At 38.8% G+C, this 25,088-nt stretch overlaps 1 protein-coding gene across 2 annotated transcripts; it reads left to right on the forward strand.

The window, feature by feature from the left end:
* The first annotated feature begins 8,740 nt into the window (after window positions 1-8,740).
* zbbx (zinc finger, B-box domain containing) lies at window positions 8,741-24,088 on the forward strand. Of its 2 annotated transcripts, XM_061281400.1 has the most exons (9): window positions 8,741-8,859; window positions 10,018-10,125; window positions 10,536-10,649; window positions 14,434-14,521; window positions 14,920-14,974; window positions 16,055-16,164; window positions 22,107-22,317; window positions 23,289-23,427; window positions 23,561-24,088. In XM_061281400.1, the coding sequence occupies exons 2-9, from the start codon at window positions 10,067-10,069 to the stop codon at window positions 23,607-23,609; spliced, it is 825 nt and encodes a 274-aa protein (XP_061137384.1). In that variant the 5' UTR covers window positions 8,741-8,859; window positions 10,018-10,066; the 3' UTR covers window positions 23,610-24,088. The 2 variants fall into 2 exon arrangements, with proteins under 2 accessions (XP_061137384.1, XP_061137383.1); XM_061281399.1 differs by having other exon boundaries at window positions 23,289-24,088.
* The last annotated feature ends 1,000 nt before the right edge of the window (window positions 24,089-25,088 follow it).

Raw genomic sequence — 25,088 nt, forward strand, 5'->3', positions numbered from 1 at the left:
ATCCTTCAAATCACAAAGTAATCATTAATATGCAAAAAGGAAGTTTAGTGAAAGCCGGTAGTTTGGCACTGGGTTAATGTATATTTACATATGCATTGCTTTGGTGAGTTTTAATTAGTTCTTTTTTTCTTCTTCAATGTTCCAAAGCTGATTGCACAATATACAATAGAGGAAATGATTTGCAATGTATTCGGCAATGTATTCAAAAAACACAATCTTCTTTACATTGCACAGACCTGCAACCACCAAGGTTACTTAATTCAATTTTTTATGGCCAAGTGTGTGTGCGCATGTGTGTCTGCGTCCCTTTATTTACCGTTTAGCATCGTGAATTAGAGCAGAACTGCATGAATGATGGCAACGCAACGCTGAGATGAAAACCATCCATCAGAAAGGAAAGAGAATACATGCAGCCCATTTTTGGTTGGATGAATATAAGCTGAGGCAGAGTCAGGTAAAGAGGAAGGAGATGCCAATAAGAACATGAGCAATTGCGAGGTTAGATGAGTGGAGTCGGGATGCTGTAAAGATAAATGAAGAGGTGAATTAGAGTATACACAGACTGTGGAAAGATGGAGACTTGCGTCAGAAAATTGACGGAAAAGAGGCACTGGGATTACTAAAGGACAGACTAGACAGAGATGATGGCATGCGGCTGTGCGTAATACCTCACCTTATACTCCCTCAAGACTCCGATGACTATAATTTTACAACTTCACAATATCCTTCAATGCTTGCTCTAGATGAGCAGACAGGACAGCCGACTGACATTAGAAGCTCTGAAGCCATAGAAAGTCACACATTATCAACATGGTTTGACCTTTCTAGTCTTAAAAGCCGACAGTCTACAACAAGACTGGACCTTTACGTTGACTCAAAGCTTGACTCAAGACACAACACACTATGGATGTGGTAAAAATCACCCAGAAACACTCTAATACTTTTTCCATTTGTATTTGTTTGGCCCCTTGCTGCTACAATAAGTTCATATGGCTCAAGGTATGGTTTTTACATATAGATAAAAAACACACTGACTAGACAAAGGCACTTTGATTTTGAAATCACATGCATGCACATAAGATAATGCTCCATACCTTGTCTATTTCGACTACAAATTTTGCATTCCAATGCAAATGAGCCTAAATGATTCCTGAAGCCGATGGATTCAAGACAACTTGATTGATCTCTCTTCAGATTGATCTCACAAACATGCTATTGAGTAAGATCTGCTCAGAGTTTAAAGATAAAATGTAGCGTTCACGTACGCAGGCTCCAATATCCTCGTTCAGGTCATACTTGAACATTCAAGATTAAAGGTCCCATCTCTTAGAGGGCACGGCATTAAAATTCATGTATTGTTATTATCATTCCAATACCGTAGCGAGCAAGTGCACAGTTCCCCTTAAGGCCACGGAGTTCTCTTTAAGGTAAATGAATCGCTGGCTACTTTAGCATCTATTTTAAAGCCCTGTATTAAAATAAAGCCCGTTATGAAAGAATGTCGGTGCGCCGATTTAGTGTCTCCTATAGTCCACAATGTCTTTTCTGTATGCTAAAAGGACCTTCGACTGAACCACTTGAGAAGGGAAATATATGATATGTATGCCTAAAACACACGCACGTACGCACACCCACACTTAGATTGCTCCAGTTAGGTGGCTTTACTCCTTTTTATTTGCAGTTGATGCACACACGCAGTCACTTTGTGTTTTCACTTGGAACACATTGTGACACTTTGCCCCCCTGGTCTCATCACCATGGTTGATATCTTCAATAATCTCCCCTTTCAATTCAAGTGCTAACTAAAAAGCCCTCTGTGTGTGAGTGTGTGTGCTTGTCTGTCTGTGTTTGTGTGTCTGTGTCTGTGTCTGTGTGTGTGCACGTGTGTGTGTGTGTGTGTGTGAGGAGGGATGAGAAGGGAAAGACAGAGACAAATTACGAATACAGCATTCACAGATTTTTCGCTTGAATTTAAATTATTTATGTTTTTGAAATATTGAAGGCCTCCACCTGCCGGCAAGCATATCCATCTTTTTTTTCCAACCTCCCCTAACCTCCTCTTCAAGGTTTTCTAAATTTCCCACTAGCCTTCAAATCTTTTTGCCTCTCACCTCTATCTCATCTGTGCCCCTAACCCGAAATGCTTGTCTATCATCAACACCTTTCGGCATAATTAATATCCCGCCGAACTTGTGTGTTTCGTTCTTTTTTTGAAACTATCGAGTCACTGCCCTCCTTCCTTTTTGCCTCTCCTCCTGTCCATGCATCTGTTACGCTCTCCCCTGCCTCACCTCCCATTTTTTTCTCTGGGCCTCCATAACTCACTGTCTGTTCTTCCATGAAATTAAAAGCACTCTAAGCTGCTGTTTAATCAGAGTCAGTTTGAGAAAGTGCTGTGGTGACAGAAATTGTCCATCTCAAGTGTGTCTATGTAGTGTACAGTATGTATGGAAGTGTGTGCTGAAGAGTAGTTGGGGTGTGCCGCTGAGCGAAAGCTGGAGAATGCGCACTATCTGGGCTACTTCTTAAAGAAGCCTTCATTTACATTTCTTTGATTTGCGACATGTACGTTTGTTAAAGTGCAGCAAGTATTTACTGATTTTCTGGCATGTACGTATAGTTGTGTTTTGCCCTTCAACATGCGCATTATTGATCGCAGATCAACACGTAGCCCTGAATATTTGTCAATTGACCATTGGCACCGCCCTCTGAATGTGCCTGGGTTACAGACAATATTTTTGTAGGTTGCAAGAGACATCGGTGAAATAGAAGACACTTGCGTGCGATGAACCTATACAAAGTAAAAAAGAAACAGCTAGCTCTTACGGGAAAAAGTACGGACAGTACGGGAAAATCATACATACTGGTGTGTGGACTTATAGTGATGTGCTGGATTTGTGAAGCTGTGTAGTCTAGGTTAGACTGTTGTCTCGCCCGGTCCATATTTGATACATACCAACAATATCTTCCCATCTAGCTGTTGGCACAAAAGCAAATAAGCTTATACACTGATAAAATTGCCCATTTTAAAGAATAATAGCAAGGTATTATCTTACATCTGGCCAGTATGTAGGTCTACTCTGTGCACAATGCCTGTGAGGTTTTCTATTTATTTCTTTTTTGTTTGTGTTCATAAATATCCTCCATTGTGCGATATGTACTTTAGCATCTTTGCAAAGTTTTGTTTATAATAAAGCCACGTGTTTTCTTCATAGCAGTCAAGCAAACGGCACAGTTCTACAGTGTCAACACAAAAATAACAGACAGATACTGCACACACTTTCAGATAAGAGACTTATCTAATATTGTACGACGTTGCCATTGCTGACACGTTTCAGAATTAAGAGCTCACACACACATTGAAGCGGTATAGCCATGTTGACATGATATCACAAAATATCATGCTTCTCATGGCCACATACCGTAAGTCGTTTTTCAAAATGCCTACACATTACCACTCCCTCTGTGTCACTTTAGATTTGTTGACGCGTAAATATGACAAATTACGTGTCATTTGTGATATATGCTGCATGTCACATTTTCCGAAGGGTCTGGCCTTGGAGAACACCCCCCTCCACACAAACGCACGCACGCACGCATTCAAATTCTTCAACCCATCTGTCTGTGAAGGGGATCATGTTGAAAGCGTTGGAAAGGCAACTGTTATTGTGACGCACGTCATCACTATGATACGCGATCCTGCACAGGGGTCACCCGAAAACTCTAGATGGCAGTAGAGTAGAGCACAACACACATCACTGGCAGACTTCATTGTGTGTGTGCCTTAGTGTGTGTTCTATTTTCTTGTCTCCCACGCATTCTTTAACAAACATTAGAAAGATTATGGTTGACTTCAAGTCATATTTGTGCCGCTTTTTGCCTCCATAATGCTAGGCAGAATAATAGGGTAGTGCGGTTATACGTACACTTTCACCTCTTCTCTTTTATTAAAGACCATGTTTGACCTGGAATCCAGCACGTTTTATGTTACATTTGCAAACTTTCCTTCAATTACATGAAGTAAAACAAGAAGTGCCAAGTTTTAACAAAGCAATTAGTGCTAGCCAAATTTGGGATATTAGAATTTACTTTATTTACTTCATTTGTTTGTTTTTCATCTGGTTCTGTCACTGCCCTGACCCACCTTTTTTCTCTTCATGACTTTTTGTTGCACCGCATGTGTTTTGGGCTTTCTTCCGAGCCCATTTGAAGATTAATCTTTAAACCAATTAAAATATGTTTTAATCCAATTGACAGATCCTCTTCTGTGGAACTACACCACTGTGCTCTTAAGAATGTTTGACAATGGAAATGTAAAAGATTACCACTCCGTTTCATATCCCACAAAAGAAGTGTGCCAAGCGGAATGGTACAGATCAATTGAACTTTCACAATGGAAATCTTGTTTGAGAAAAGGAACACGTAGTGACATCTAAAAATGGCCAAGGTGATTTTCTCGTTTTTGACCTTTAACATTTTTTATTGACTTCTCCATGAAATTACATAAAGGAGCATTTCTCAAAATCTCTGGTCGTACTGGAAGGGAGAGTCCCCCATCTGTGATGCCTTCTTAAGGTTTCTTATTTTTTCTTCGATATTTTTTCCCTTGCCCTCCTGGGGTTAAGATCAGGGTTTGTTGCCAATATTATCAGCTGTGAGCATGTGAAGCCCTTTGACACTTTTTTGTGATTGATAAATTTGATTTGATATATAGTTGAAGCACTACTGCACACAAATTATGGCAGGGTTGCTACTTTTTGGACCGGACTTTGTCGAGGACTGAGGTGGTTGCAAATGATAAAAGTTTTTCTCTGGTTTTCCCTTTTTATATCCTCAGGTCAGTCCCCATTTATATATATATGTGTGTGTGTGTGTGTGTGTGTGTGTATTTGTGTAATTGCAGGTTTGGACACATGCATGTTGGAGCCAGCCAGCAGATGCATCTCATCCAACTAACGCATCTGCCTCGCCACACAGCCAGACCGTTAACAGCCTCTGTTGAGTTTGTTGCATCCCGCCATTAAGAATATTTGAGTTTGGGTTCTGAAATCATTTCTATTCCCTGTTCTACATTCTGTTCCTGCCTGCTTGCCTCTCGCTCTTCCCTTGCCCAGCTACTTCAGATGCGCCTGGACTCTGCACCCCAATTTTTCTCAACCCTGTCTGACAATGAGCATTTCTCCTCAACCACAGCCATACCCACCACATAACGATACCTTTTCCTGCTCATAACCCGGTGTTTTACTAGTATTTGCACTTGGGCCCACCTCACAATCAGCACCCTGAATAGCGTGCAGGAAAACATGCAGAAATATATTATGTGCTTTCTGATGCCATTGGAAAAGTTTCTTTTGGCTTTTATTTCACTCCCCCTGCGTCCTTCTGTCTATTTTCTTTTAGCAGGTGGTCGTCTGTCATCAGTGCAATCATTGCCTAGCACAAGCTAGTCATCAGCAATCATAGCAGCCTTGATGTATGTACATTGTCACGCCATGTGTCTGTGCGGGTCACGTCGGACGTCAGCTCATACTACTTCACAATGAAGAACGGCTGATGTGTCTTTGCTGCTGCTCCTTCCTTCCCTCTTTCACTTCTTGCACTCATCTCCTGCCCCGCTTCACCCACACTCAGACCCTTCATTTTTCACTTGGCCTTTTTCATCCAGCTCATTGATCCGCCTTCACCCATAACCAGACCAGAGCTCTTATTACATGTCTGTCTCTTTGTCTCAGTGATGAAGAAGGGATTGTCTTCCCCTCAGATCATGCACCTTCATACCATCAGTCACATTTAATTGCCCTTTCTTTTTCAGGCTAGTTATCACGTATTTAATCACATTGCATTTTTCTTAGTTTTTTTCCTTGCAGTCTCCTCAGTGTCTCTGTCAGTCAGTCCCCAATGTTGAAGAAAACAAGTGTTTTGTGTTTTAGTGCTCTCATCGATAATAAAATTTAACGAAATGCATGGACATGCAAGTTGGAGCGCTCTTCACAGGCCATCTTGTTATATATAACTGCATGATTCAATATTATTATGACTACTGTATCACAACACATAATAATATGAACTTTTTAAAATGTTTTTTTGTGAAATTTAGAGACTGAGATGTAATTTTAGACAAATATTTATTTCGCCAAAGGCATCTTTATGGCAGATTTTGTTGTTGTTGTGTATCCTGAAAGTTGATAATAATTCTCATAAAATCTCCCCTCTTTGTGACCTCAAGTCTGAAGTGTTCTTGCCTGTGGCTAATAATGAGATATCATTGATTCTCTTTTTAACTTCTCATCTGCAGTAGCCACCATCATTTTAGATAGCTATATCCAGCAAGAACATCACAACTTTTGGTTTCTTTTTCCCTCCAGTATTTCTCCGAAATGGAATATCATTATTTTCAAAAGAAAGGTGCTGCTGTTTGATGAGGCGCAACACTGCAGGAGATTTAAAAACATCTATTAGCATTATTTCATAAGTTAACAACAAATCACTTAGTTGACTGCAGTCATTAAGTTGACTGCAACGATAAATGTTTCTTTGTACAAACAAATAAGCCTGAATGTTAAAACAGCTAAAGAAATGTATGTACGATATAACCCAGGAGTGTCAACCCTTTTTTTTTTGTTTTTGCAAAACAAAGTTGGGTCACATTGACCCAACTTCCAGGGTTAGTCCAATTTTCAACCTGGGAGTTCTAAGGGAGAATGAAAAGCATGACATTGTTAACAATTCCTACCAGATGTGTAGTCTGAGTCTTTTATACTGATGTATTCTTGCACATGCTTTCGTTTTCTCCATACAGCCCAAAAACATGCAGGTCAGATGAGGTGAAGGATTACCAGAGTGTCCACTTCAACATGCTTGCCTGCTCTTAATCCTGTGATTGACTGCAGCATAGCGGATACAAGCGCTTTCATCCAGCGCAGCACTTTATTGTTTTCCTTTAGTGAGCCAAGGCACATTTTTTTTAATCATAGAAAAATCTCACAATAATGTATTTTGCCAAACAAAAAAGTAAATCAAATTAAATTGAAAATAATAACTTGATTGTATGAATAGCAACAGGATAAGTACAAGTTAATGGCACTTTCTGCCATTTATGGAAACTCCTTTGTGCTGACTTTCATGATACATTGCTGGCAAAGTACTCGTCATGCATGTAGCATCAAGCAGCCAAATGAGGTTAAACCCAGCAGATGACATTCATTACCAACCCATCGTCATTGCCTCCTAATGACACAAATAGCCTTGACATTTCACAGCAGATTGCATGTCCTTTTATGGCAACTGCTCGGCTTTTATAGCCTTGTTGAGCATTCTGTTGCACACTTGTGCCTCTTCTTTTGTGTCTATCACTATTTTGTTTGCTGCTGGGTTCATAACTGCTCCTTTTCCTTACCACGTAGCCTTCATTTCAGTATTGCCCTTCCTCTTCTTTCCCTACACCTTCTCTTCTCTCACATATCGGTATGCCTGTGCACGCGCGTCATCCATTACAGAACAGTCTGAGAGTGAGAGGGAGCAAAAACGAGTGGTGGAGTCACTGCTTGGCAATCGAAACAGAATGCAGCAGAGGGGTCACAACCCTAAACGACCATCCACCTACAGCTACGCGCAATAAGTCACACGTGCACACATCCATTGTGGCAAGGGCAAGAGTTCTTACTCCAGCATGTAGAGCAATAGAAAGCTAGTAATAGGTAGACTGATCAAAGGGGGGAAAGAGCAGGGCCCAGTCATGAAGTGAAAGTACTTGAGGATAATGCTTTACGTTGACAATAGTAACAGCATGAGCCTTGACATCATTTTTTGTCATGATTTGGATGCTGGCAAAATAACTGAACTTTATTTATAGAACACTTCACCAACAATAGCAGCAGCTGTAACATAATGCTAGTACATAAAACACAAAAAGACAATAAATACAATAATATGAATTCAATAATTTTAAAGGAAAATATTATTTTCTACTTAAAATAAACATGAGTTCCCTTGCATTAGCATACAAGAGCTGCATAGTTCAATTCCCGCTTGTTATATATGTTTTGTTACTGTTACCGTGTAAAGTCTTAATATATTGAAGCAATGAATGAGAGAACATTTAAAGTGTTCAATTAGTAATTCTGGGATGTTGAAGCATTCTTGTACCTCGATCTTGATCATTTAATCAGGTTATTGCATGTTCTGACTGCATTATTAGCATAAAAAGGGCATTATAAGAAGATGTAGCGCCATACAGTAAATTTCGCAGAGTTTATTTTACTCTAACATTAGTCTATTATTTTATTTAACAAAACTAATACTATACCCAAGTACAACTCAAAGAAAACGTACCTACAATATCTGAGTAAAAAAACATTATCATTTTTTAAAGTAAATTTCACTCCAAATTTCAGTATATAATTTTCCCAGAATATGTTACTCTCTTCCAAATGTTATTTTTTTTACGCTGTGTGCACAGTGGGAATATAGAGAAAAATGTGTGCGTTGCCGTTGTCGACATTACCGTCTGTTTACTTGATTGTTTTTTGTCTGGTGTATTGCTTAGTTGTGTGTGTTATTGAAGTTAAAAAAAAAAGGATCAGTGTGTGTGTGTGTGTGGGGGGGGGGGGGGGGGGGTGGATTCGTTGAACGATTCGTTTGAACAAATCTTTTGAGTGAACTGATTCTAAGGATCCGGTTCACTTAAAAGAACTGGAATGCACATCACTAGATCGCGTGCTCTAGTAGTCATGGAAACACAAAACAACATTTCTACCTGGACGCGTGCTTCCGGCAAACGGCATACGACAAGTTTATATGACAACTTGAATAAAACGTTTTAATATTGAAGGAGGACTACATCAGTTCTCATCACGTCAGGTGAGTTTGATTTATGTAGTTACCATGACGTTTCTTTAATCGTCGTATGCACGAAGAAACTTGTTACAATATGTTTTAGAGAGACTAAATATTATGTTTTAGAGTGACTTAATATTCGTGTGCCAGTGATGTAATAATTTGCCCTAGCGACTCCGGCAGCTTTACTATCCTTGTTTGTTTTTATGTGACATTCGGTTTGTTTATTTGCTGTATCTCGGTTTTCCTTCTACAGTTCTCACACTAATAGCCAAGTTATTTATTTGAAGGCGTATGGTTTAAAATTTACAATTTCTGCCCAGTGGACTATTAGCAATATAAATATCACAACAAACCAAGGTAATCCAGTTTACAAAGAGTGACAGGTATGATTTCTCTTGTTTTTTCTTGCTTTTTCCATCAATAGGTGTTTTTTTGGTAAATTGGATATTCGAGGGATTTAAATCAACCTCGATCAATTGAAATGCACACCTGCAAAGAAATGTTCTTGTACAATAGAATTTACTGATCTTACTACTGATCCACATGTTTGCATTGAAAGTGGTCTGTCTCCCTCACAGTCTTTGTTCTAGTTTTAGCTTGGACCAACTTTGGTTTCCTCCCATAATCACATTAGGTTCATTGAAGGCTTTCTAAATATTCCATGTGTGAATGTGAGTCAATGCTTCTATGCTTATATTGGGCCTCGCACAGTTCACCCATTCCACTCTAATAAAGTCAAGCACTATGGAAAATGGGTCAACTGATGTTTTTTTTTATATTAATAATGTTGTAGAAACAAAGGTGAAAATTTACTATTTGCTTTTTCTTTTTTTTTTTAATTCCGCCTCCCTTTGAGTGAAACTTAACAACCCTCATTCCAAAGCCATTATGTTTTAGATCGTGTTTTAGATCTATGTTGTTGGCAATTTCCCTGCTCTCGTTATAACAATATACCTAATATGCCTCACTTAACTAATTTCTCAATAGCCCTTTAAACAGTTACTGCCAGTTGTTTTAACTACCTTGCATAGCTTTTGGCAAATCTGTCTGCTCTGGTCACGCTTCCTCAGCAGCATCCGTTTAGTAGTCAGTGACAGTGGTGCTGTAGCGAGTGTGAGCTAGTTCGAAGTGAGCCTGTTCATATATACTCAATGGCATGACTGTTTGATCTTATTGCAGATATAATCTCCTGGTAAAAAGACGAAGGCCTCCCAGCCCACGAGGAGACATGAATTTAAAAGACTTTGCGGTCCTTTCCAAAACAAAATCTTTACAATTCAGTGCGAGGTAAGATGAGATAACATCAATGTCACATCAGATATGAGTTTACATCTGAGTCACTTGTTACTTGGTTATGTGGATGTACAATTCATTTTGTGGGCATCATTGTAAAAGTTTGCAGTTCAGCATGTTTGGTCGCTCCATAGTACTTACTGTGAAATGTAGTCCAACGTCCATGTAGTATACTTTTTCATTTGCCAGCCAGTAATTGAGTGAATTGATGCTTGCTACACTCATCCTGTGACTAACTGATGAAAATATTGATCAGCCGTGGCAACAGGGATCTGCGCAGTGGATGGATTGAACATATTGATGAGAGCTTGGCTTGCTAATCTGATTGAGTGCATCATTTGTATGATTGACTATCATTGACTGGCTTCATAAACGCGTGTGTGTGTGTGTGTGTGTTACCCTAGGAACCCACAAGGCCTGCAGTTGGAGTCAGTGACTCTGGCCCAGCAGAGCAATGAGCTGGAAGAGAAACTGCAAAAACTGAAAGACAGTATGAGAAGAGAGAAAGGCGAGAGAGGGTGAGTATCAATGGTTCAGCTTTTGCGGTGGAGATAAAAGCAACCTGTAAAAGTCAAGAGAAGTGGGAAAGGACAGTTGGAAATGCAACCAGAGACAAAGCGCAGAAAAATATTGGAAAATAAAATAATTGAATTTTCTTCAAAGGCTTAGAGATAGCTATATTTCCTCAAACAGTGGCAGTGTTTATTTATTTACATAGCATAGGATATCAGGTGTCTGGCCAAGCATGGATCCAGACCCCAACCCCATTGAGAGTCTTTGGGGCATTTAGAACTAAGGTGAAGACAAAGTATGTCACATCCACCAGCTCTGGAATATCCTAAAGGAGTGGAGGAGGATTTCAGTGGCAGCCTGTGAAGCTCTATGCCCAAGCGTATAAATGCAGTGATGAAAAAATAATGGGGGCCACAGAAAATATTGACACTTTGGGCACAATTCAGTCATTTCGACTCGATATTCTTGCCAGTATTTTAGACATTAATGCCTGTACACCGAGTCATTTTGACGAGATGATGAATTCCCAGTTACACAAGCTGTTTACGTGTTGTTTGTAATACAAAGATAGAATTTTTTTTTTTACTCTATATAGACTGGAACTAAGTGAATAATGGCCACCATGTGAGACTACATTCGTTTTTTTCGTCCTGTAATAGGAAAATAACATTATACTGAATCTGACATGTTGATGGGCTATAATTAGAGGGGCTAAAGAGAGGGATCAGAGACTTAAGAGGCTTATAGTTAAGTGCAGAGAAATTGCCCATTTCACCAGTAGTAACACACAAAACAGTGATGGTTGCTGAGAAAAAAAATCCAGCAGAGGAAGACACATTTGAAGATTGATAGTATAGTAGTTCACGTCACTGACTTTATACCATTGACCTTGAGATCAATTCCCATCCAATGATTTTTTTTCCTCCTTCAAAATTTTCTTCTTATTGACCGTGACCAGTCTGCTTTTAAACATAAGTCAGCTGAATGAGGCTGCATAACTGGAGGTCCAACATCCAATTCTAATAAATGAGCTATAAATCAATATGGGGAGAGTGCTGTGTTGCAGCTAAACAGATAACACATGAACATAGCGCTCGATGTCATGTTGAAATACTGCAACATTTACAGCTTCGCTGGCTTCATGATGCATGGTGTGGGCACAGCTGCCTGTATGATTTTGATACAGCACTCCATAAATCACAACATTTAATTTTGGCTCGCATTGGCCTTATGTTCTGTGGTAACTTCGCCGCACCGCCTTGTTCTTCAAATGTAATGGTTGGCTTATGTTAGCAATATCGTAAACGACGAACACACTGATATAAAGTACCAAACATTTTGATAAAGAATTTAAATTTCATGAAATGAGACTGCAACATAAAACTATTCTAGTATTGTGTTTATAATTCACTTCACTATGAATAATAGAAACCGAGGTTAGCAACTTGTACCTGTGGGTATAAAGTTCCTATGATCACATGCACTGTTGTTCCTGTGCCAACCACCTAGTTTTGAATTAGGATTACCGACTTGATTTCATCAGACCATAACACATTTCACCCACATGCTTTTGGAAATGTCAGGTAGTTTCGCATTGTGCCCCAATCATCTCATCTGTCCGTTTCTGATTGGCAATGTATAACAATTCATTTTCTGCTTTATGACATTCTTAGAATGAAATCCTTTCAGTTCCCTCTCTAAATTGTCCTCAGTACAACAGGAGTGCATCTTTGACAAGCCTTCCCTGCAACTCTTCAAGCTGTGATTTATCCTCAAGCTGTGCGTGTTGTTGTGTATCTGTGTTATGCACCGCTTTGTTTTTCTCTTTGCTTGTCCCCAAGATCACACTGCTCCCAGAGTAGATGGATGGCTTATCCTTGGATTCAGTTATTGGGCCCCAACGAATAGATGTACAAATTTAGTTTGCTGAGAGGAGATGTGGTGTAATCATTTTGTGACGACGACACAGGCAATAATAAAGTCAGTCCGATGGCTTGGGGCAAATGTAGTACATCCTTCTATGATTGGGCTGCCCGACTTCCAGCTTTAATATGGCTTTGACTTTCGGCTTTGGATTGTAGATACTATTGGCTCTCTTATCCCTTGTCTTAAACAAAAATCCTTCCCCCGCCCTCCTATATTATTAAAGGGCACCTTTTTCGATGCGATCGATATGGTACCAGGCTGAACGCGGGTTGGAGATTAAGTCAGAGGCAGCATTGGAAAGTTGAAGAGTGGGCATGTTTTATCTCATGTATGAAGTGCAGCCTTCTTTGATATTATTTAATCAAATGTGTTACACCAAGTAGAAAGCACTCTGATATTTTGAGCCTGAACCTCTCTGTGTTTGTAAGGTAGATAAACAATGAATGTGTCCTTGTTGAATCTGTGAACGCAACCTACTTGTGCGCCGAGATGTAAGTGAATCTGTCTGTGGATTAGATCATGAGATATTTGCTAATGCAAAGTCCACCAAGATTCCCAACACCTTATTTGTGTCTCGCATGTCCTGAAGCGACAACTTGTCACCCTACCCCAGCATAGGTGTGCCTCGGCTGTCTCCCTTGGCGACAGTCAGTTGCCAGGGAGATGGCGCTGAGGTGATTACCTGACGCCCACCCTCAGTGTCAGCATAATAACACACCAACAGAGTTCGTGGAGTTGGCAAGTCTGTCGTCACATTTAAACGCACATTCTTTTACACACGCATATTGTTTGGCTTTCTGTGACAGGTTGCCAGCTCAACCAAAAATAAACAGCCTTCACACTAGCATAAATAATTCAATACAATGAGCATGAATAACTCCCATCTAAATGAAGAATCCATTTTTGCATCTTCACAAAACTCTTTATTCAAATTTAGAAGTCCTGCTGCATTATGTTTTTGCCACAGAAACATACTTCTCTGTGGTTTTGAGCAGTTAGTGTTGAATTCAGCTTGTCAAAAAATGATACTTTTTAAAGTAATCCAATTCTTTTTCTTAGCAGTAGTTCCAAATTTGCAAAAAGGTCAGATGTGCTGAAGGATGATACTGTAGCGACATTACGTTTCCCTTGATGATACTTAATCAAGTACAGAAATGAATGTACTAATTAATATATTCATATAATTTATACATTGAATATGCTGTTTTCTAGGATTACGTTTTTATTTACTATAGCTCTCAAGTCATTTCATTTGTTGTGAACCTATGTCTTTAGAAAAAAAACTAATTTAATCGAATTGAATTGTGAGGATGTTTTTTCCTTTGACTATATTGCCTTTTGGTACTGTGTCTGTCCCTGAAATAACATCACCGACTCTGTGTACTGGTGGCAAATGGATCAAATCACAGCATGAAGTTAGAAATCAAAAGAACAAGCACAATTTATTTGTCCAACAATACGCTTCCACCATATGTCCAATTTCAGTGAATCTAACAGTGACAAAAGTGAGATAAAATGAACAAGTCTATCTGTGAGTAAATTATACAACAGTGTGGATATGAGACATCAACTACGGAACAAAACAGACATATGTACATAGGTTGGGGAACACAGAATGTGATAGTTTCAGTTGGCTAAGATACTGAACAGGAAAAGGCTACCTGAGACGTGATTAAACCAATGAGTAAAGCTAATTTGGGACGCGTGAGGGAGTGAGTGTTTCAAAAAGGAAAAATTCAAGAATCCAAAATATTTATGAAAGGATACAGCTCTGATAAAGTACTATTAAATGAATTTAGGTTTGTATGATTGATTATCTAAGCTAAACTACCAAATACCCTCTTGTTGCTTCTCTTCGTTTAGGCACCCAGGAACCTTTTATCGGAAATCAGAACAATTAGCATCAATAAGCAGCAGTGCTTTGACGCAAGGCGCCAAGAAAAACCAAAAGGTACTAATTTTGTTTGCTTGTTGAATCTATGCTCACAAGAATTTAGTAGATGTATCTATTTAGATACATGAAAGTAATGCCACCTGGTAAAAGTACTCATTTTAATCCCGTGGTGACATGCTATTGGGTCGAACTTTAATTGAATATATTTTTGATGCATTTCCAAGATGTTCACTTTGGATTGCTTTAAAGTAACTGACAAATATGCAGTCAATCGACCTTAGTTACAATGAACCTATTCTGACGTTTGGAAATGAATGATGAACCAATTGAACTCTTAGTTTTTTTTAAAACAGACACGCAAGCAAATCTGCCACCCAAGGGGTTTGCAAACAAAACTATATCTTTGCAGGGCAGCCTTTTGTTGCAAGCTTAAACTGTTTGTTCCCTGTTTCCAGCAATCGTCAGCAGGCAAGTTGAAGATCCGAGTGCTGAAGGATGAACCTGTAACTGGTAAGACATCAGTCACAGCATGGCACTGTATTTCATAGTAATACTATTCCTTTTTTTTTTCTGAAATTGTAGTTTAATTCCCATGCAGTTAAATCCTCTATTGCACACTTAAAGGTAAATATTTAAGAACCTCACAAAAAATGAGTACAGTTTCAAGGAATATACATACGAAGCCTGCTCAGAATGTCAGTACTCACCAGAAAGGCCACTTTTTTTGTTTGCCATATTAGTTGTTGCATGGGTCCTTTCATTTTGTCTGCTGTACTCAGGGAATTCCTTTTTCGATTAACTCACCGGATTCAGCTAAAAATATCCTCAAACAAGCGTGTATAGGTCAAAATTCCAAGATGTTCTCCAATTTGACACCTCAAAATTGCGGTGACATTTGTAACCGCACGACATGCCTTTAAAATCCCAACTGTGACAAATATTGACACATGGAGGTATAGTATGGGCTTAAACATGAAGAATCATCAGATTGAAGGTAACATGTGCTATGTTATTTTAGGTGCCTATCTGTTTTGCTGTATTACCAAAGTATTCATTCACTAGCATTGACTTGCATCCCATTCTTAATTTGTAGGGCTTAATATGACGCTACTGTAGAAAACACAAAGGCGATGGCTCTTTTTCAACATGTTTGTGGCCATGTATCACATTTTTAACTCCTGGCCCCAACCCAATAGAGAACCTCTGGGATGCATTAGAGCAAAAACTGAGAACAAGGCCCTCTCATCCAACCTGTGCGGTACCTCATAAATGGAAGAATGATAAAAAAAAAAAATCCCATAAACACACTCCTTAAGTATGTGGAAAGTCTTCCCTGGAAAGTTGAAGCTGTAGTAGCTGCAAAGGGTGGGCCAATGTCATAAAAGCCCTACTGATTAAGAATGAGATGAACGGCATTAACTTTACAAACTTGGTAGAAAGGCGCTTTATAAAGTCAAGTCCACTGACTTGATTAATTTTACAGGGCACAAATGATACATTCAAATATGGTGGACACGCTGGCATATCTCAGCAACGGGCCAGTCGCCAGGCTGTGTGCTACATTTGACAATTATGTCTCTGTCTCGCTAGCGCCACCTCATCTCCCTCTGTGTGATACATGCTGTTGTCCCCAGACAACACGGCAAAGCACGGCGACAGGGTCGGTTTGTGCACCGAGAGACGTCAAGTCTCATCAGCAGGTATGCAGATATCCACAATGTTTTTGGCGGGATTTGAGTTTTTGTATACATTACATAGTTGACTAAAAAAAAAAGACAGATCTTGAGTACAGGTCACTAAAAATCACCCACAGCCGTCATTTCTATTAGCACTGTTCTTTGTCACATGTCTGACTTTCTGTATTTCATTAATACTGCAGGAACATCGTTCCAGCTCATGACCTCTGCCTCTTTTAATTCTAGTTGTTTGTCACTTTCATTCTCATATCACATCTCCCTCTTGTCAAATAAATGTCCGCACTCTCACATATTTTTTGAGATAGGTACTTCACTGTGCCAGATATTAACACCTTTTTTCCCCTCCATCCTCCTCATGCAAAATTGGATTCTATTCCTCTCTCATGTCCCTTGGTGTTTTTTTACGCCATTTACAGTTTTTAATCTCATTAAATTAATTTTATGCATAACATACACATACATTCATCAATATCAAACACATGGAAACGCCTGTGCTGGATTTACCAGAAAGGTAATTTTCCCTTCTGTGACCTCTGTGAACTTTTATTTATAACTCGGTCTCAATTCACTATTGCAGAGGGGATAGTGCTCTTGACTCCTCTTATGTCAACCACAGTGAGTTTAAATGTAATGTGGGACTTTACTTGATGCAATTTATGTTGAAGCCAAATGGCACCTTTATGGGTTATCTATCTGTAATACCCGTTGCGATGGTCATAATGGCAAACACATGGGATTGCCTGTGAATGACACACATGGGACTCACATAGTAATTTAACGAATAATGGTATCCTGTAGAACTATACTTAAGTATTATAGCAAAATGCTTTCTAATTGGCTTCCAACTTCATTTAGTTAAGTTAAATATAAAAATACCATAAGACAAGTGATTCTTAGGAAAGTATAACTACACTATTGACCATTCCTAAATTATTTTGCATATTAATGCTGCACAGTTAAATTTCTAGGTGTCACAAGTGATGAGAAAATTAGCTGGAATCCACATATCAGTACTGTCAAGCAATTCAATATTCAATAAATTAATATTCATTCATTCATTCATTCATTCATTCATTCATTCATTCATTCATTCATTCATTCATTCATTCATTCATTCATTCATTCATTCATTCATTCATTCATTCATTCATTCCATATTTATTTATTGCACGACTCAATTGCAGTGAATCACCCAATAATACAAAGGCGCTTCTTGCAACACGGGGAAATTATAATTAAAACATAAATATTTGTATAATTATGACTACTACTTTGCACCGTCCAGAATTATGTGCCTGGGGTAACCGGCTCATTGTCATTACCACTTTCCAACAGCCCCACTCCTCATTACTCATGGACTACACTTGAGAAACAACACACGCAGACGCACACACGCACACACACACACACACACACACACACACACACACGCCCGTGCATACGCATACACACTAAACTTAATATATACTATGCAGTATTCTAGAACAATTCAGGCAAAAAACAAAAACGAAAAAATTGGAACTAATTTCCTCCTGCATAGCACAGAAGAGTGTCGTGATATGCTGCTTGTTGCCTGATAGTATGCCTGGTCCCAGGAGTGTGGCTCTAATTTATCCCCAGGCGATAGAAGGGGGATAAGGACCAGCTTTATGGCACCATTAGAAGGCAATGCACACTTGTGTAGTCCAATTTTCGACCTGGTTTTGCAAAACAAAATATCCCACACACGCACAGAGGTATGTAAGATAGTTGGTATGTTGACTTGATCTCTATAAATGTGTTTAATTTGTAATTAAAGCTTATGTAACCCTCCTACCCTCATTTTGAGAATTCTACAAAGAACAGAAGTGTCAATCCTCCTCGCAATCTGCAATGCAAACATGCAAGAATGTTCGTATTGCTCTTGACCTTGCGTCTGGGCTCCATCACTGTGGGTGCTGATGTAAAAATCTTTCCCTGTTAAGGAAAGCAGATTTTAAACAGAAATAATGATCTCGAGATGCACAGACACATGCCAATTAACCCTGCCTACTTTGTCTACCTCACACACAACCTGCTTGACTCGGTTAGCTGAACCTTCTGTCAGTTTAATGCAGTTTACTGTTAAAGGAGAAATCTAGTTTTTTTTTTATTACCCTGAATCACTGTAGATTGTTTAACCCTTTGTATCTACACACATTCTCGCTTTTTCTTCTCTGTGTATTTTGTTGGTAACCCTTCATGCAAGCTAATTTTACAAGGTTCGCTTCTGATAGTGAGATCTTGTGTGGAGTCATTTGGATGAGCGATTCCTGAGAAACTAATCATAAGATCAATTTTGACCAAGCAAACGTTTATAGGAATGTGACTGAGGTGGTAATAATGCATATTGGAAGCTAAACTAACACGATAGATTAGTGCAAAAACATAAGGCATTGTTCTTCTGCATATGCATTACATTCACATCATCATGGTAAAAACTCAGACTTGTGAGCACAGAATAAACATCAGTGTGTAGTACAAACATGGTTTGCAAGAGTTCAACTAAGGGGGGCACTACTGTTCCATATCATTGTTGGCATTCAGGCTTCCTCTCTGCTCCGATTAGGCAAAACAAGAATAATCACTCCTGCTCAGACTCACACTTAAATGATGGATTGTATTTGTAAAAAATAGTCCCTAAATAATATTTGCCTGAAAAGCACTTTAGCAGTTACACTCTTCTGTTTATTACAAAGCTTTTTAACCCAAATTACATTTTTTAATGTTTAAATGTTATCCACATATTTTCAGATTTATTGTTCTTTAAAAAGAAATTTGTAAACCAATTATTCAGAATGTCAATTATTACCGTAATGTTTGGACTATAAGTCGCGTTTTTTTTCATAGTTTGGGTGGTGGGGGGGTCGACTTATACTCAGGAGCGACTTATATACATATATATGCTTTTTTTCACTTTTTTGGGCATTTTATGGCTGGTGCGATTTATACTCCAGTGCGACCCGAAAATTACGGTATCAAACAAATCTTAATATTTTTGGGCTGATGGGCATGTTTCAGTTTTTTATTGAATAAATGTCCAGAAAAGCATCTTTATATAGTTTAATGTTCAAATACATACTCCTCAACTACAAAGGCTTAGAAGCAATCATAAAATAAGCACATTATATATTTTGTTCTCTTCCATAAATATTCCTACTCAAAAGACTGTAGAAAACAGCAAAGCAACATCAAGTGCCAGAACTTGTTTTTCATGTTTTCACATAAATCAACTCACTCAGAGAGCGATTAATATTACACTAAGGTATACATTTGTCCTGCATGTCACTAAAAATCCCCAAACAAATAGGGTGGCTAACTCAGCTGTGTAAACGCTGCAACATAGGACAGTCAAGTCGGCCCTCTCTGCGTTATCGGTGGTGTGCCATTTATCATAAAAGCTGCTTGTCCGATTAAGCCACAATAGGCACTTGTAATACTCCTAACAGTTGACTGTATCCATCTGTTTAGACGACACAAATTAAGTAACTCCCGGTGGTCTGCGGCCCTCAAGTGGTCCGAAAAATCGGAAATGGAATATAGTTTTAACATTTTTAAAAATAAAGGATTTATTATTTAGACTTGATTTATTTTCCAGCTAATTTTGTGAATCATTTACCCATCAAAACTATGTCAAATGTAGCTGAGCTTCCCGAAATAGACATACAGATGTCCTCCTTCCGTGCAAAATAAAATAGTCCGCCAAAGCAGTGGTCCACGAGTTGCTTCTTAGTTATAATAGACAAAACCAGTTGAAAACCCCTGCTCTAACGTATCAACTGTAGATGTAAATACCATGACATAAAAGATGGAATTCTGGAATTATCTTTATATCTGAAATCCAAATGTGTTCAGTACCCAACAAAAACAACGGAATTGACCTTGCCGTTCCAACAATTTTGGAGGGTTCTCTGTGTTTGTTTTGTATTGGCATCACAGTCTGTCTTCCCAGTTTGGCTTGAACCATTCTTTGGATACTTAAGTCGGTATCTGGTGAGCAGTCCGAGGCATAATTTGTTTCTCTCAAAAAGTCAGCTAGGGAAGTTTAGCTCACCCATGAATCTGAACATAATCATCTGTAGAAAATCGGGGAATTTTGTGCATATTGTATGTAAGTTACCTGCTGTCTAGGTCAACCCATGCTGTTAGTCAGGTCATGTTACAATATGTAAGTTGGGCTTCTCATTTGAGTTGCTTTGTTTTGTTGGGTTACATGCCCATTGCAGTTGGAAGCGCATACATCCATAGCCTTATTCACTCTCGGCTGTGTACTTTGGCAGGATGCAAAGGCTAGGGGATTAAACACATGCAGCTGATGCATGTATCTCTCGCTCCTCCCTGTGTCATTTGTGTTGGAAAGAATGCAGGAAAAGAGGACAGAGAATAGGAAACGGGGTCACAAATTGAATATTAATTTCATGAGAATTGTCCACGAGGCCTCTCTAGTTTCCCACAAACTTGGTTATTTTGTAAGGCTCACACGTGAACATTTAATTGATGGATGGACATTTTGTGGAGTTCCATATAACTGCCATCTAGTGGTGAATGGGGATGATACAACTTAAAACTGTACAGTGAACCTCAACTATTTGCAATAAGGATCGAGCAACCCAATTAATAGCGAAAATATCCATATAATTGACACTCTAACTTTTTGGCAACTTTTCATCTAGGAATCTGTGCACTCCAGTCGCTCACCCTGTCTTTTTAAATATTCTGTCCACAAAGGGAGAATCATCCACATTAATTAAAAGAAGCTCATTGATCTGCCTTAAACTGCGGTGGTGACCAGGACAACCCTTTCAACTGTGCTGCCAGTAGTCGGCCTTCCATATTTAAATTCTAATGTCCATGGTCTGGGGGTTTCTTCTTGACACTTTCAAGGGCGGGATAACAGTCTTAATATTGGTTAACCTTAGCAGCGCAAGTGGTCAGTTGTTATTAAAGGAAAAGAAAAAATGAGTTTAGCCTGTGGTACAGAGAAGCTCAATCAGCATTCATGCAGCGTGCGTCCCATTTTTTGACCTCTAAGTATGGAGGTATCTGAGCTGGGTGCAGTAGGCGTAAAACATTTTTTGTATTTATATTTGTTGCTTTGTAATTACCATGATAGGCAACGTAAAATTCATATTTACATTTTTCTACACGTTTTCTTATTGGAAATAATTAACTCAAATCAACCATTGTAGCTTCACTATGATATGATATCAACACTTTGCAGACCTTTCATTAGGTTTTTAATTCTACATAATGCTTTGTTGTTTAAAAAAAAAAAAAAAAAAGAAGCAAAGACTCAAGAAGCTCTCACTGACTTTCTTTCCATAAACCAAGCTAAGACAACGTTGGCCTATGAATATATTATATGTTTAAATGGACAGCAGTTCAACAGATTTTGTGGAGACTGGACTGAACTGTCAATCAAATCGAACAGATCAAATAGACTTTAAGCAGACTTATTGATTAATACTAACCGATGCACAATACACCATATAATAGGCCTTATATTTCGAAAGTGAACAGTTATTGTAATTACAGTATGTCTACTTCATTGAGGATCTGCCTGATTAATTTTTGATCAAGTTATTCTCACCAAAGTTCATTGAGCTTTTCTATAAAATGTTGATACAAGAAAGTTTTCACTTGTTTTGCCTGCACAAATTGGCAATTACGTATCCACGGCCTCAAAGAATCTCTATCTGTCTTTTCCATTTTTCCTTTCAACGTATAATTACTCAGCTATGAAAGGCAATACACAGTGTACAGACTAGAATAGGTGGATTTTTCATTAGGAAACATAATTTTTGAGACTAATTCAATTTCTATTCATGTTTTACAGTACTGTTATAGTGGTAGATTAAAGAAGATTAGCATGAATTATATATTGGCATCCTTCTAATTCAGCGCTTCTCCCCCTTTTTTTATTGCAGAGGTTTATTGGGAATTATGGAGACAAGACAAGAGCAGAAATTACTAAAAAGGAACACTACAAGGTTGTTAAAAAGGATCTTGCCAACTCTCTTCTTGGTGGAGAGTTTGATGAAGAAGAGTCAGCAAGATCTTTCCAGGAGGCTCTCAAGGACTGGAGAAACCGAAGGTGTGATGGTCCTGCCGAACCAGTCACAATTTGGACTCAAACAGGTGTGAAATATTGCAAAATCATCTGCATCAATTATGGGTTTTTTTTTGTAATTAACTTCATTGATGTAATGTGCATTAATGGCAACCCCCTATCCCTCACGGCTTTGATATTATGGCAAAACATTTTCAGCAGTCCTCTCATGCCCGTGCTCACATGACAACCCACCTCTCCTCCTCCTCCGCTATTTTCACGAATTCCCGAGCGTTCCTGCTGCCTCTTTCCTTGCCTTTACACTTGTGTGTTAAGGCCTTCCAGAAAATGCTTACCACTGCAGTAAGAAAATAATCCATGGTGGTTGCATATTGCGATAATTAGAGAAGTGCTATGGGTGGCTGTACGCCACTCGGCAGCACTCATTTCCCTCAGCCATGCACAGCTGTATTTGTATAAGCTGCCTTCCATCTCATATTGGGTCTGCATCTGCAGCAGTGCATATGGCTATGTATTTTTATGTATGTGCTATTAGTGGTGGTGTTATTATGTTCCTGTGTGTGCTTCCCTCCCCTTGTTTTCTCTGCCTTACCACTTGGACAGACCCCCCCCCCCCCCCCCCCCCCCCTCTTCTCCCTCTCCGCTCTACTCTGCAAATTACTGCCAGGCCCTTCAGCCCTAATTATTTCTGTCAAGCCACTGGCACACAGGTCCACTTTAAAACTGCCACTGTGGACTTCTAAAGTGTTGAGAGCAATCATAACATTTTTCTTTCTTTCCTCGATCTGTGTTTTTTTTTCTCTCTCTCATGTTGTTGCAATGTTCCTGTTCTATTGCATACATTGATTTGTGAGTCTATATGGGCCTCACTGCTGCCTGCTTGTGTTTTCTCACTTACTGTCAGTAGCAATGAAATTGTGTTTTCTCATTTCTTGAGAAGTTGTTGTTGCACATCCTATTTTTGTCTGACAAATTTTGGGGTTTGTTTTAGTCTCTCTATAATCCAAATTATTTTTTATATGTTTTCTCCCTGTATCAGTGTCAGGTACAGCAACCCAAGCTGACTTCCCTCCAGAGGGAGGCCATCAAGGAGGAAACAGCAACATAGCCGTTGAAGTGGCGTTCCCTGAAAGCAGTCGCACCTATTTGGACAGGTTGCTCCTCATGAATTATCGCAGGTACAGATTTGTTCATGTTAGGAAAATGTATATATATATATGTTGTCATGCGGTCTCTAATCAATGCTTTACCCCAATAGTATTGCAATATATGCTTGCTGTTTGGCCTCGCTGTTTTTATGATGTACCACAGAAGAAAGATTACAGCTGGGTCAGACAGGACGCAGCTGGCAACTCAGTGACAACTCAGCAAAGATAAGACATCTACCGTTCCTTTCTAACAAAGACCACTTTGTTAGACAACATGCCTCATTGCTGTCTTGCACCCCAGATGAACCTCCAAGTGACCATTAAAGTCAGGGTTTCCTAACTATCTTGATCGTAGAATTAGGTTGGAATGTATATAACCAGTAATAAATAACTTAGCTTGTCGCATCCTACACAATTTCGTAAAACTTCCCTTGCTATGTTTTAACTAGAGGTCAAAGTTTTTTTCTTCTGTATCCAGTCCACTCAAACTCCTCTTCCCAGATGTTTTTATTAGTATGTAAACACCTAGTGATTTTTCCTTACGAGGCAAAGCCCACATGCTTTCCCCCTCCTTTCCTTAGGGGCTTGTCTCACAAATTGTGGGTAGGGCAAATCCAAATAAAAAGAGCGGGAGTGCATACAGATATTTAGTGTGTGTAGAGATTGTTGTAAGCTATCTGTACTGCACTCCTCGCGAAAAAAAGACTTAATATTCTGTCTCACTTGTGGTTTGTTTGCTGTTGCTCTTCTCTTAATAGTTATTCAGTCAGCGAAATAAACCTGACAGGTCACATCACACGCGACAGTTTAGATTGAGATTCAGTATCAAGTGTTTGCGTTTTATTACATTTTTACATTAAATTCTACAATCAATATAATGCATAGAAAGGGGGTGCTCCCCACAAAAAAATATTAAATACATAAATTGGTAAGAATGGTGTGATTTGATTCAAGTACGCTTATTTTTAATGTCTTTCATTCGGTTCGATTCATTTGGATTACGATGCGATTCATTGAGGTGTGGTTAGTTTAAAGGGGTATGATGAGATTAGTTTTTGTTGTCATTTTACAATATGAATGAACTTGTCGTACTGTAAATGTGGCCTTCAAAGATATAAAAATATGATGAATAAAAGATGATTGGATACATATTTCTGCAAGGAGAACGTTTTGATTTAGTCAGATTTGGTGTACTTGTATCTTTTAAATCAAAACCGATTTTTCAATTGAGACGGAAATTATTCTTTTTTACACCAAAACAGTGGCGGTTTATGTACAGCTGGTGAGACAAGATCAACAATCTAAATAGTTTTTTCATTGAATGCTTTACACTTTCCTCCTGTTGTGTTTTGGTTTTCTAACCATCAACATTCAAACCTTTGGACACACTTCCTCATGCTATTTAATGAGAAATTACCTCCAAAATGTTGACTTGTACTGTACATTGTTCGGGTACTGACCATTCGGTTGTGTGCCACTATAAACAGGTAAATGGCATTATCAGTGACGGCATCCTAAACTGAATTGAAGGATCAATCAAGCAGACAAACGGTTCTGTGCAAGAATAAAGAGGTAATGGAAGAGGGTTTTAAAATTCCAGCTGAATGCTTTCAATACATCTCAATATGTTCAGTAAAAAGATGACCTCTGATTAGCCAGCATCAACAATGTCATCTGGCAAATGAATGTGA

This window comes from Syngnathus typhle, linkage group LG6 (genome assembly GCF_033458585.1).
Source record: "Syngnathus typhle isolate RoL2023-S1 ecotype Sweden linkage group LG6, RoL_Styp_1.0, whole genome shotgun sequence".
NCBI classification, from domain to species: Eukaryota; Metazoa; Chordata; class Actinopteri; order Syngnathiformes; family Syngnathidae; genus Syngnathus; species Syngnathus typhle.

Bases quoted from the DNA above. Each gene is read 5' to 3' on its own strand.
- zbbx (XM_061281399.1), top strand. From the start codon at position 10,067: ATGAATTTAAAAGACTTTGCGGTCCTTTCCAAAACAAAATCTTTACAA. The intron at 10,650-14,433 runs GTGAGTATCAAT...CTCTTCGTTTAG, and splicing joins AGAGAGAAAGGCGAGAGAGG to GCACCCAGGAACCTTTTATC. The intron at 14,522-14,919 runs GTACTAATTTTG...CCCTGTTTCCAG, and splicing joins GCGCCAAGAAAAACCAAAAG to CAATCGTCAGCAGGCAAGTT.